General features: G+C 36.4%; 1 protein-coding gene across 1 annotated transcript in view; it reads right to left on the bottom strand.

The window, feature by feature from the left end:
- rab32b (RAB32b, member RAS oncogene family) overlaps positions 1–6643 on the bottom strand; it is a 7067-nt gene extending 424 nt beyond the window's left edge. Inside the window, exons 1-2 of the mRNA XM_087290108.1 lie at positions 5647–6643; positions 3791–4068 (exon numbers count right to left, since the gene is read on the bottom strand). Of these exons, the coding sequence (XP_087146234.1) occupies positions 3791–4068; positions 5647–5869 (501 nt within the window). The 5' untranslated portion in view covers positions 5870–6643. The remainder of the gene's footprint in view (positions 1–3790; positions 4069–5646) is intronic.
- Positions 6644–12500: the final 5857 nt, after the last annotated feature.

Genomic DNA, 12500 nt, shown 5'->3' on the forward strand with positions numbered 1-12500 from the left:
ATCATAAAAAAATGTCAACATTATTTTTGTATTTGATTCTACTTTTTAAAAAGTGAGTAAACCCATTGGTTTTAAAGTTATTAGTTGACTACCTTAAGAGGTGAGTAAACCTGATGCTTCTAAAGTGATTAGTTGACTTTACTTTAAAAGGCATGCTAAATGGTTGCTTTTAAAGCGAGTAGTTGACTTTACTTTAAAATTGGAGTTAACTCATTGCTTTTAAAGTGATTAGTTGACTTTACTTTAAAATTCGAGTTAACTCATTGCTTTTAAAGTGATTAGTAGACTTTACTTTAAAAAAGTGGGTAAACCTGTTGCTTTTAAAGCGATTAGTTGACTTTACTTTATAAAAGTGAGTAAACCCATTGCTTTTAAAGCGATCAGCAGGGCCAGATGGAATCTGCAGACGTTTTTTTTTTGCTATTTCTGCGGAGAATTTTAAAAATTTTAGAAATCTTGCGGATTTTTGCAGAATTCTTTTGGGAGTATCATAACTAAATCCTTAATATGTGAAATAAAAAGTGATACATTTTTAACTTTTATTTAATGTTTAAATTACAAATCCAATTAGATTCACTTTATTTGGTAAACAAAGCAAGTCTCTCATTTAATATCTCTACTAAAAGACAGAAAATATTACTGTACAAACTGCATTGTGCATAAATCAGATAAACATTTTCATATTAGTCAATAATATTACTGTAATTAACTAAAAAAACTGAATAAATTTAGATTTACACAAATTTACTCAAGTAAACAAACAGAATTAATGATGGGCTAAAAATCTGCAGAATTCTGTGGAATTCTGCGGAAAATCTGTGGAATTCTGCGCACGCAGATTCCGTGTAGGCCTAGCGAGTAGCGATTAGTTGACTTTACTTTATAAAAGTGAGTAAACCCATTAGCCGCGTTTCCACTATCGCGCCTGAAGCGAGCGAGCCAGGGCGAGCCAAGGCCAGTGGCGTTTCCACTGTCACTTCCGGGGCCTAATCGGGCCAAAGCGGGGCTTTCTTGGGGCCAGCGGCCGGCCTTTTTCGGCCCGCCGAATACCTTGGGCCAAAGAGGGCCAGCCGGGGCTTCGGGGCGGAGTGAAAGGAGAGGCGGGCACAGTTTTCCTATCGCACACGAGTACATGCGCCAAACACATAAACAAATAAATAAGAGAAAGAAAACATCTGGAACAAATTAAAGGCTGGGGTCTTTTTTGCATATGACCGCCCTTATGTTTCTCTTTTAAATGTAAGGCTGTTGCATAAAATGATAGTTTTAATAAGTGACTTTTCTTTGCTGCATCTCTTTGATGTTTCAATAACGCATAATAATCTTTACACCATATTAAAGACACAGCAGACAGTAAAGGTTTTCAAGAGGTTTTGTCAAGTTTAATAAGTGTTTTTGTGCGTTTAGATAGCCTACCTGTGCGTGTGTGAGACCGAGGAAAAGAGCGCTCCATTCATAGCTCTGTTGATGCCGCGAGCGGCTTTTTTCTTTTCTTTTTATTGTTTTAATTTATTTTGGTGATAATACACTATATGAATACAACAGTAAGACATTAAACTTTACAAATTTCATGTCCACTTTTTTAGGCTCAAAACAATAGTGTCATATCTAGATAAAATATCCCTTTATTGAAATAATTTAAAGAATTACAAATATCAGATATAATAAAATCACATTAAATAAATGAAACAATATAAAACTAACAAAAGCTATAGCTGTAACAATTATGTACTATATCAGACTGTTTAAAATTTATAATAAACTTTCATTTTTCAAAAGCCTCTTTGAAAAAAAGATTTTAGATATTTTCTAAAAAAAATAAAATAAATAAATAAACACCGGAAAATGTTTTAAATATTATTTATAAAGTATTTGGATGTGATGAAATTAATCAAATCATGCAAACAGAGCATTTTCGCAGTGAGTGAACGCAGAAACTAGGCGACCTTTTTTCTGTCTTCCAGCTGCGCAGCACTTTTTTGACGGAGTAAACTGCAAGTTAAAAATGTGTTCTGTGTCCTCAAACAAGTGTGTATGTTTTATATAACGTGGTAAAATTAAAAAAGGAAATTTTAAATACATAAAGAGCTTTATTAGTGCATAGCTGCTGAGCGCAACGAAATATAGGCTATATTTTATTACGTGCTGCTATGTGCTGAAACACTGAACACTTTCCTTTACTTAAGATATAATAAGCAACATCTTTAAATAAAGGGAATCACCTATTAAGTGTCATAAAGCCTATAGGGGAAAAAATCATGTTTCAGTTCTCTGCGGAGCATTTGGGATGAATGTTGGACAGCGTCTGTCTAGAGGATGTTATAAAATACATTTTATATCGAGTTATTAACGGAGAATTTTATATATGTGGTGTTATATTATGGATGTTCCTCTGGATGGATGGGTTCCTCCGTTAGTGGCAAGACCACTGGATTTCGATGCCAATAGTCGGTCGGCGAGTAAATGAATATGATGAATGAAAACACACAGGCATGTGCGTATAGACATGCGTTGTACTGCTGTACAGTAAGTGTCATTTGTTTGTTTTGGTTGTCCTAATTTTAATAGTTTCGTGATGATGTGATGGTGTGCTTTATCTGCATGATTCTCGCTGAAGTGGGCGGTTTGAGTGACGTTCGATTCGGGGGATGTTCTGGGGGTGGGGTTTGCATGACACGCTGCGAGCTACTAGCCCCACAGTGGAAACGCGACATGATTTCGGCCTCACTGCTCAACCTCCCGGGCGATTGGCCCGGCCTGGCCCGATATAAGCCCTGGCTCGCACTGGCCTGATAGTGGAAATGCGGCTACCGACTTCACTTTAACATTCGAGTCAACTCGTTGCTTTTAAAGCGATTAGTTGACTTTACAAGCAATTATTTTACTTAAAAGATTAATAAAGTAATTGTTTTTAAAGCAATAAGTTGACTTTTTTTAAAAATCAAGTTAATTCGTTGCTTTTAAAGTGATTAGTTGACTTTAAAGGCAATTATTTTACTTAAAAGATTAGTAAAGTCATTGTTTTTAAAGCGGTTAGTTGACTTTACATTAAAAAGTGAGTAAACCCATTACTTTTAAAGTGATTGTGGCGAGGGGGCGGGGCCGAGAGCCGTAGGAACGGAATGAGGCAGCGGCGTAAGTGGATACACCAGGGGTGCGCACCGGCCTCGATTCCGAAGGAAGGAGCTCTGGGCTATAAGAGGAGGATTGATGGCAGAGGAGGCCGAGAGAGGACTGGTCCGGACATATTGTTTTACTTTTGTTTTCAGTTTTTAAAGCGATTAGTTGACTTAACTTAAAAAAAAAGTGAATTAACTCATTGTTTATAAAACAATAAGTTGATTTTACTTTAATGATGTAAATGATTCACATATTAATAATTCAAATGGTGCACATGTTTCATTTACTTAAAGGTTCAGTAGGTGATGTGCCTAAATGCTAAACGGTTAGCATAATATCTGTCAAATACAAAATTTACTTTAAACATTACTATTGGAACATGAAGAGACGTTCAAGCAGCACAACAAAAATGTTTCTGAAAACAATCACCTACTGCACCTTTAATACTTTTAAAACAAAAGTGTTTACTCACTTTTTTAGGTAAGGTCAACTGATGGCTTTTTACAGTGTAGAGACAAATGATATGGCTTTGAACGTTCAAAACCCAATCGAAGATTCCAAAGTTGATCTTTAGTATGTCAACATTATATATCCTGCCTGATTACCCCCCCCCCCACCCCCTTTGCTTCTTTCCCCATATTTAGCCTAATAATAATAATAATCCAGTCACCTTTGCTGAAGTCTGAAAGCACCCAGTAAACCCCTTCTCCTGGCAGAGCTTCTCCAGAAGGGATGCGTTCCTCCGGCTCACTTTAGTCTCATCACATTTATTAGCCAGCAGAACAGCAGGGATCGGATGGCCATTTTTCAACATTACTTGACAATCGAGTTCACGTTTCCAGTTCAGAGCCCCATCCAGCGATGAGCCGTTTGTCAGGTCGTATACTACAAAAGCACCACTGGATACCCTGAAGTACACACGATTCAGTCCTCGCACACGCTCTTGACCTAAATAAACAAACACCGTTAATCAGAAAACACCACATTATGCTTTAAGATGCAGACGGAGTCTTCCGGTTTGACAAAGGAAGAAAAACATGATGTATTTCAGCTTAATATGGCATGGGATATTTTATTGCCTGGGCCCTGTTTTTCAAAAGGTTTAATCCGGATAAAATTGATCCAGATTTAGTAATCCTGTTTTTGCGATCCGTGATCACGTAATCCAGCTTACTTTTTGAGCCAGTTTTTCAAAGCAACATCGGATTGGATCACTCTGATCCGAATAGGATCTTTTCAGGATCACTAAATCTGGATAACCAGTGCTCAAACAGGATAGGACATCACAATGTAGAACTATAGATATGTAAAGAGCGAGTAGAATAGCCAGCGTGGGGTCAATATAACTTTATTTTTATTTGAAATGAAAACTAAAAAGAATTTAATAATTATTAAAATAATAATAAAAACAAGAAAAACCCCACCCCATCCTCTTTCAGCAGTCCACTCATCTGAGACCTACAACACTGTACATTGAGGATATTTATAACAAGTTTCAAATATAGATGTAAATCAAAAAAAAAGACTTAATGTCAAAAACTCCACAATAATTTCCGACTTCCTCATCTGATGTGGAGAGAGCAGCTTGTCTGAGCGTAGCCTTTAGGAGGCGAATCTCAAGTCATTGGCCTTGGTTTGCTGCAGTTTGGTTAGAGTCAGTTGTTTCTCTGCCAGATGAAGCTGTGCTTCTGCTCTTTCAGTCTCTTTTTGCAATTGTTGAAAGTGATTTCAAATATCAGCGATTGCCATTCTTTGCAATTTTTTTTGTTATTCTGTAATCATTGCATGCATTACTAATAAATATTCTAAAAAGAAAAATATTTTCCATTGTGATGAATATATATATCAATTAGTGACAGAATAAAATGGATTGTTTTTGGTAAATTTTCACAGCTGTTTGGGGGATTATTTTATGAGGCCAAACTCTTTCTACTTTGCTGTAGGCCTATACTGAAAGGCTGAATACGTTAAAGCCTATACTTACTATAGCCTGACAGATGAACAAATAAAATTAAAACCTTATGAATAAATAGTATATCTCGTAAGATACTGCATGATCCAAAAATAGTATTATTTAATACATTTTTTAAGTTTTCATTACATTTTGGACATGAAATCCACGCTAAATCCACCCTTCTGATGGGATCAGTTTAATCCAGGTTTTTTGGATCAAAGTGATCCAGATCCTACAAAAGAGGTCTGAAAAACCCAAACTAAAGGTTTGATCCGGATCAAAACCAAGATTGGATTACGTGATCTAATCCGATTACGTAATCCGTTTTTTCTTTTGAAAAACCCATTTTCAAGATTTGATCCAATCCCTTATCCAAAATCCTAGTGGATTACTTTTGAAAAACCGGGCCCTGGATATTAAGGTCAATAAATAGTTAATAATTAACAGACATTTGTTGTCATTCTTGCCTTTATACAGTACCATTTACTCAACATATTAAATTAAAGTCTGAGTTGATGATCTACAACAAATGTAACCAACAAAATTCTACAAATTATGATTAAAAGACTTACCAGCTATATCCCAAAGCTGCAATCTCACTCGTGTGTGAGCGTCCCAATCGATAACCTTCATAGAAAAATCCACACCTATACTGGTTTTCAACTCCTCGTAAAACTGATTCCTCACATAGCGTTTAACAAAGCTGCTCTTCCCAACTTTATGGTCTCCAATCACCAAAACTTTAAATAAATGTTCAGTGCATCCTAACTCTGAGTCTCCTGACATTTTCCTCATCAGAAAAGAATGACCTAGTTCAGACTTCACATCTGCTGGCTGGCTAACACAGAGTTTTCAGCATGAAAACGGTAAAACAAAGTTAAACCAAAGGTCAAAGTTCATCCATTTTAAGCACAGCTTGTATAAAGTGACATCGAGACACGCAGGTGTTGTAGACAGTTCTTTAAGATGGTCATATGAAAGCAATAACTGGTCACACTTTGGGAAATTATTAACTAAACATCTATTGCAGCAACAACCCTGAGAGCTTATTTACAAAAATGTACAGTTTGTATCATAAACCTAATAAAACATGCTCACTGAAATGTTAATGGGGTCCTATTATGCCCTTTTTCCAAACTAATGTCAGTTTCACGAGACATCAGAATGTGCCTGTTAAGATAAAGCTCAAAATACAGATTATTTCTTATAGCATTCTACACATGTCCCTTTTTGGGTGGTCTCTTTAAATGCAAATCAGCAGCTACTTTCCGCCCCCTTTCCCAGAAGAGGGCGGAGCTTTTATATCATGTCCCTCAGCTACTCCAGCAACAACAAATAAAACATCTGCGTGTTGTATTGTCAGCAATCTTTGGGGAAAGTTACTTTTGAATGCATCAAAATACTGAGTTACTCCCCCAAAAAAGTTACTTGTGGCTTTAATTAGTTACTTTTTATGGAAAGTAATGTGCCACGTTACTTTTGATGCCAAATATACAGATTAATAAAGGTTTAAAGCAATGCATTTGCTATTTTTGTACATTTTACCTCTGTCCGTTAATACAATCCCATTTTCATTAACTTTCATTCATTCATTCATTCATTCATTTTCTTGTCGGCTTAGTCCCTTTATTAATCCAGGGTCGCCACAGCGGAATGAACCGCCAACTTATCCAGCACATTTTGACGCAGCGGATGCCCTTCCTGTTGCAACCCTCTGGGAAACATTCACACACACACACACTCATACACTACAGACAGTTTTAGCCTACCCAGTTCATCTGTACCGCATGTCTTTGGACTGTGTGGGAAACCAGAGCACCCGGAGGAAACCCACACAAACGCAGGGAGAACATGCAAATTCCACACAAAATTTCCAACTGACCCAGCCGAGGCTCGAACCAGCGACCTTCTTGCTGTGAGGCGGCAGCGCTACCTACTGCGCCACTGCGTCACCTTCCTTAGCTTTCATGCGTTCAAAATAACGAGAATACGTCCATCGCAGAAATGTAAGCTCTGCCATCTTGGTTTCTGTCTGTTCCTGTGTTCTCTCGTTATGTGCATGATTCAACATGACTGCGGATTTTAAGTCAGCAATTTATTATTATTTTTAAACAAATTAATTAAACTAAAATAACTCAAATATTATTACTTTTTTAAGTAATGGGTTACTTATTAATTAGAACAGTAGTATTATTACGTAACTCGCGTTACCCCCAACACTGATTGTCAATTTAAACTATTGATATAGTTTTCTGAGAGAAGCTGATTGGTTCAGCTAGATGATTGGCTCAACTAGATTTGGCCCAGATGTTAAAAGTTTATATGTGGGCCATGCAAGTTTGGCCTGTCTTGACCGACATTTAAAACACATTAAAAATATTTTTGAGTAAAGAAGAAAAATCCACTAATCAGGTCGCTTAGAAAAAACACGCCCATTGTGTGCTTAAAGCACAATTCTTCATAGGCTTTTCAATTTCATTGCAATCCTGACACACCAACCTATCTGACCCAGTTCAAGCCCAGTTATGAGTTATTAACGTGGCTGAGACTTGACCCAGATATGGTCCATGTTTGGCCTTGGTCTGGAAGACAGTTTTAGTCCATTCATGTACCGTAATTCACTACGGCAAGTGGGCCAAGCATAACCTGATTGTGTGGGCCAGAGCTATGCCAGAGAAAGTTTGGTGTGTGGGATGACATGGTCTCCAGAAGACCAGTCAGAGAGAGACGATGGATAGCAGTTCCTCCATTTTTTTAAGCTTGTGTCAGTTCATTTATACTGAAACAAGCGTTTCCAAACTAAAATGGGGTCTTAAAGGTACAGTATGATTAACACCTAGTGTTTGAACTAAATACTGCAGTCTAACTTTAAAATATTGGAGAATTTTTTTCACACTCTGTCGACAACTTGACACACATGCAGGTTGCCAATCGAGCCCTAAACTTTAAGCTGATCAGTTAATGTTTGCGTTTCAAATATTTATTTGCTAATTATTTGTTAAAATAAAAAATAAAAAAACCTCATAAATCCAATGTCATATGTTGGAAGCTGCTACAGAGGTTGAATTTACTAAAATTAAATACCCAAAATAGAATTGGGTGAACAGCCAGTGGGCGGAGTTACACAAACCCAAACAAAGACAGATTCTGACATGGAATGCACATTTTATATCAGAATTACTGACGTTTGCATGGTTTTTAATCAAACATATTATGATTTTATGCTTATCATATTTATGCTTTAAAGGAGTCAAAAAGCTTACAGCACCTTTAATTCACATTAAGAGTGGATGCCAGGTGTAACCGTAATAAAACCTGTTCATTTTTAAAACAAAAATGCACTAGTGTAAACGGCACCTTGGAGTTATTGAGAACTTGTTACTTTGCAAATCTTTTTCAAGCTCAAACAGAAACATTATGAAATCAAGCAAGCGTAAAAAGCATAACAGGACCCCATCATAATAAGCCAAGCGATATCTGAAACATACAGATGAACTACATTTGATCTGTAAACACAGATTATCTTAACATACCTACAGTATATCCATACGGTATGCAGCAGGACAGCAACGATTCATTCAAAATATATAATAGCACAAATGTTTCCTTAAAGCTAAAGTATAGTTTCAAGAGTCTAGTTTGCAATCTAATGACACATACTGCAATGCAACAGAAATAAAAAGAAAACTTACGTCATATTCATTTCAAATTGATAACAATGTTTCCCAAACACAATCATCTTTTCTTGATTAAAAAAACTATGATATTTATTTTACACAGGACTCAAATGGTCATAACATTTAAGAAGATTTTGCTGTCTAAAGGTTTCAGAGCATATAAGCGGACTCGTGATACATTCTGGAGAAACTGCCGTCGGTGGCCCTGTTGAGCACTAGGGTTCTTATATCTTTATTAAAACACTGACTGTACGAAGCAAAATCAGTAATAATTATAATAATATTGCCAGATACAGATGTAGAAACAGAACAATCAATAATGTCTAATCGGAAGTTCATGTACAGTTAAAGTCAAAATTATTAGTTTTTTATTTTCTTTTTAAAATATTTTCCAAATGATGTTTAACAGAGGAAGAAAATATTCACAGTATTTTCTTACGTATGATATTTTTTCTTCTTGATAAAGTCTTATTTTGGCTAGAATAAGAGTTTTCAATAAAAAAATATACAGTTTTCAATTAAAAAAAAAGTTTTAAAGTCAATGTACTGTAGCTTTTAGCGCTAGTTCTACCAGTTCTATCTATGTTTGGCGCAATTTGTTGCTATTTTCAGACCAGCGCAACTCTAATTTTCACGTTTTGCACCACGTTGTTTAAATAGCAATTCAATTTGCTCTACTTTGTGGACTCGTGTGCTGGTCTAAAAAGAAGTGTTTTAGGACGCATTGTTGGTGTGGTGCTATTTTGAAGAACTGAAATACACTGCGCCATTGACCAGCTAAAAGCAGGTCTAAAGTCCAGCGCATAGTGCGTTAGTTATGCGCCTATGCAGGTCCAAACGCTTAAACATTGCTTAATACACACAGGATGTACGGCAATACACAAATATCTTTGCATATGAACACAAATTAAAGGATTAAAATGTTACAAAAATTATTATTTTCTACGTAAATAAACCACTGCCTCTCAGGTTTTGGAGACATCTGCATTACCATATGGGGCATAAGAATAGGATGCGTGTTTGGATATAACAGTTTTTTTTAACACACTTTATTATTGTTTTTCATTTATTTGTTTGCTGGAAATTAAAACTGAATTTAGAAATAGTTTTGAAACAAATTTTTGAGCTTAACAGATAAAATTAAATATGTAGGCTAATAGATGTCTTCAGTGAAGTGCGTAAAACACTGTTTCCTTATCCACGAAAGTAAAGGAGTAAAGAGTAAAAGTAAAGTAAAGAGGCTGAATGGAGGAGGCTCGTTCTTTATCCTTGTGCTGCAGATGGTCTGTTTTCTCGCTAGTAAAGCGTTCAGTTTTTACTCTTAAAAAGTCTGCCATGTAAAATGCGCCATATCACGACCCAACTGACTCTGAAAGAGAAATGAGAGATGAGACTCTGACTGGTTTAATGACCGTTATGCTCAAAACACACCTATAACTCATTAAGTGAATAAACACAGCCCTGTTAGACCATGCGCCAGGGCGCAGAGCCTATTTTTCCATCCTTAAAATAGCAAAAGTGGATTCGGACACGCTCCTAATGCTTTAGCGCTGTGTGCTGTGGACTTAAATCAGTAAAAAATAGAGCCCCTAATGTCACGTCATTTATCACAATCTGTTCCAATCAATAGCACAAGAAATATACAAGCTGTCCAATTATTTCATTTTTGTGGTTGTAAGACAGATGCGGATGTTCACCTGCCATCCTCCCTACCACCACCAGGTTGGCCCTGTCCAGGGGGGAAGGCTCCATCTCTGCCTTCGTCCTAGGCAGCCATAGCTAGATCTACAAACTTTTAATTCAAGCCTTGGACAGGGCCTCCGCCAAATAAATCATACTTTTTGTCAAACAATACTCATCAAATAAACGTAATTCAATACCAAAAATGTTCTCCCTGGTCTTTCTGGTAGGAACATTATCTATTAATAGGGATGTAACGGTATTGTAAATACCGTCATACCGCAATATTAATTTTTTTCGATATTACCGTAGTCGCATGACTCGGTAAAACTATAGGTCTTCTGAGAAAATTTGCTCAGGCGAATGAAGCGAACGGGAGGTACCGGAAACTACATTTCCCATCAGCCCAGGCTTGGCCATAATCCCTTGCGGTCTGTTGTTGCTACAGATCCAGTAATGCGGAAATGGAATGTGCTGCTAGAAGCGGGGATCAAAAAGAGCTGGAAAACCCTAAAGTGGGTGTTGTCGCCGCGCGCGTACTGAATAGCGGTGTTGTCGCGCGAGTTCTTATTAGCTGTGTTGTCGCGCGCGTACTGTAAAGCGGGGACGGAGGGTATGTCGCGTCGCGGGTGCACTTTTGATCATTTTGGAAGGGAACTTTCTATCCAAGACTAAAAAGGGCATGTGCACTGCACAGGTTGAGCACTGTGTGTGCACGTGCCTGCAAGTTGGGGAATACGACTAATCAGTCATGGGGACTGCAGAAACACAGCACACTGTTCAGATTGATGCAGACATGAGATCTCTATCTCACTCATGGTTTGTCCTCTCAAGTGGGGGAAAGACAATGCACAACGTTCCCCATTGCTAACAACCTGGGCCAAGTCATATCTCTCTTGTCCCAGAAACCTCAGTCCCAAATGAGAGGGTTTTTTTCTGTTACAGGGGACATTGTAAATGCCCAGAGATACCAGCTTTTACCAGATTATATTTATATGATAATTTTCCTTTAAACCCATCTCTATCTAAGTGAGTGAGTGATTAAATGTTGAATGTGAGGAGTTTTCAACACTACTAAATTGAAACTTAATTTTTTTACATGGTTTAATATTTTTTTGTTATTAAAATTGAAGTTCCTGTTTCAAAGCTTACAGATAGATGACTAATTTGTATGTCATTGACACTTTTGGCACTTTTTTGGAGTATTTTCATAAGTTTTGTTTTTTCCTGTAAATGATTCAATAAATACCGTACCGTGACATTCATACCGAGGTATTACCGTACCGTGAAATTCTGATACCGTTACATCCCTATCTATTAACCTTTAATAATTAACCTAGTTAAGCCTTTAGATGTCACTTTAAGCTGAATATTAGCATCTTAAAAAATACCTAGCTAAATATTATGTGCTGTCATCATGACAAAGATAAAAGATATCAGATATTAGAAATTAACAACTAAAACTAGTATGTTTACAAAAAAAAAATGGGGGAAAAATGGGGAAAAAAAATCTAATCTCTGTTAAACAGAATATGGGAGAAAAAAAAATAAAAGGGGGGGCTAATAATTTAGGAGGGTTAATAATTCTGAATTCAACTGTACATAACTGGCTCTAAGTTATGACCATTTAAATCCAGGGCTATACAGTACATTAAGTATATTTAAAATTGCTTCATTATTAATAAAAATACAAACATAAATAGAATAAAATCAATATATATATATACACAGTTCCTAATGTACTTTAAACACACAAAACTATACAAAAATCACAATATAAAACAATACAGCAAAATACAGTTACTGCAGTATTTGACAATGGCACTTAAAACTACCCATTTGTTTTGCTACATTTTACTTCTAGGCGTTTGTAATCTATTGACATTATTCTTCATGTATGTGCAAGTGCTGCCAATGAAATTTGTTTAGCTCAAGACTTCCGGTTTCATTCACTTCCATTGATATTTAGATGTTAAAAACAGCTCGTTATGCGTCTTGATGATGCAAACTGATATTTTCTTGTTATATTATTCTCCTTTTTATGTACAGTCATGAACACACTTGTTTGT

This window comes from Danio rerio, chromosome 17 (genome assembly GCF_052040795.2).
Source record: "Danio rerio strain M-AB ecotype USA chromosome 17, GRCz13ab, whole genome shotgun sequence".
Lineage (NCBI taxonomy): Eukaryota > Metazoa > Chordata > Actinopteri > Cypriniformes > Danionidae > Danio > Danio rerio.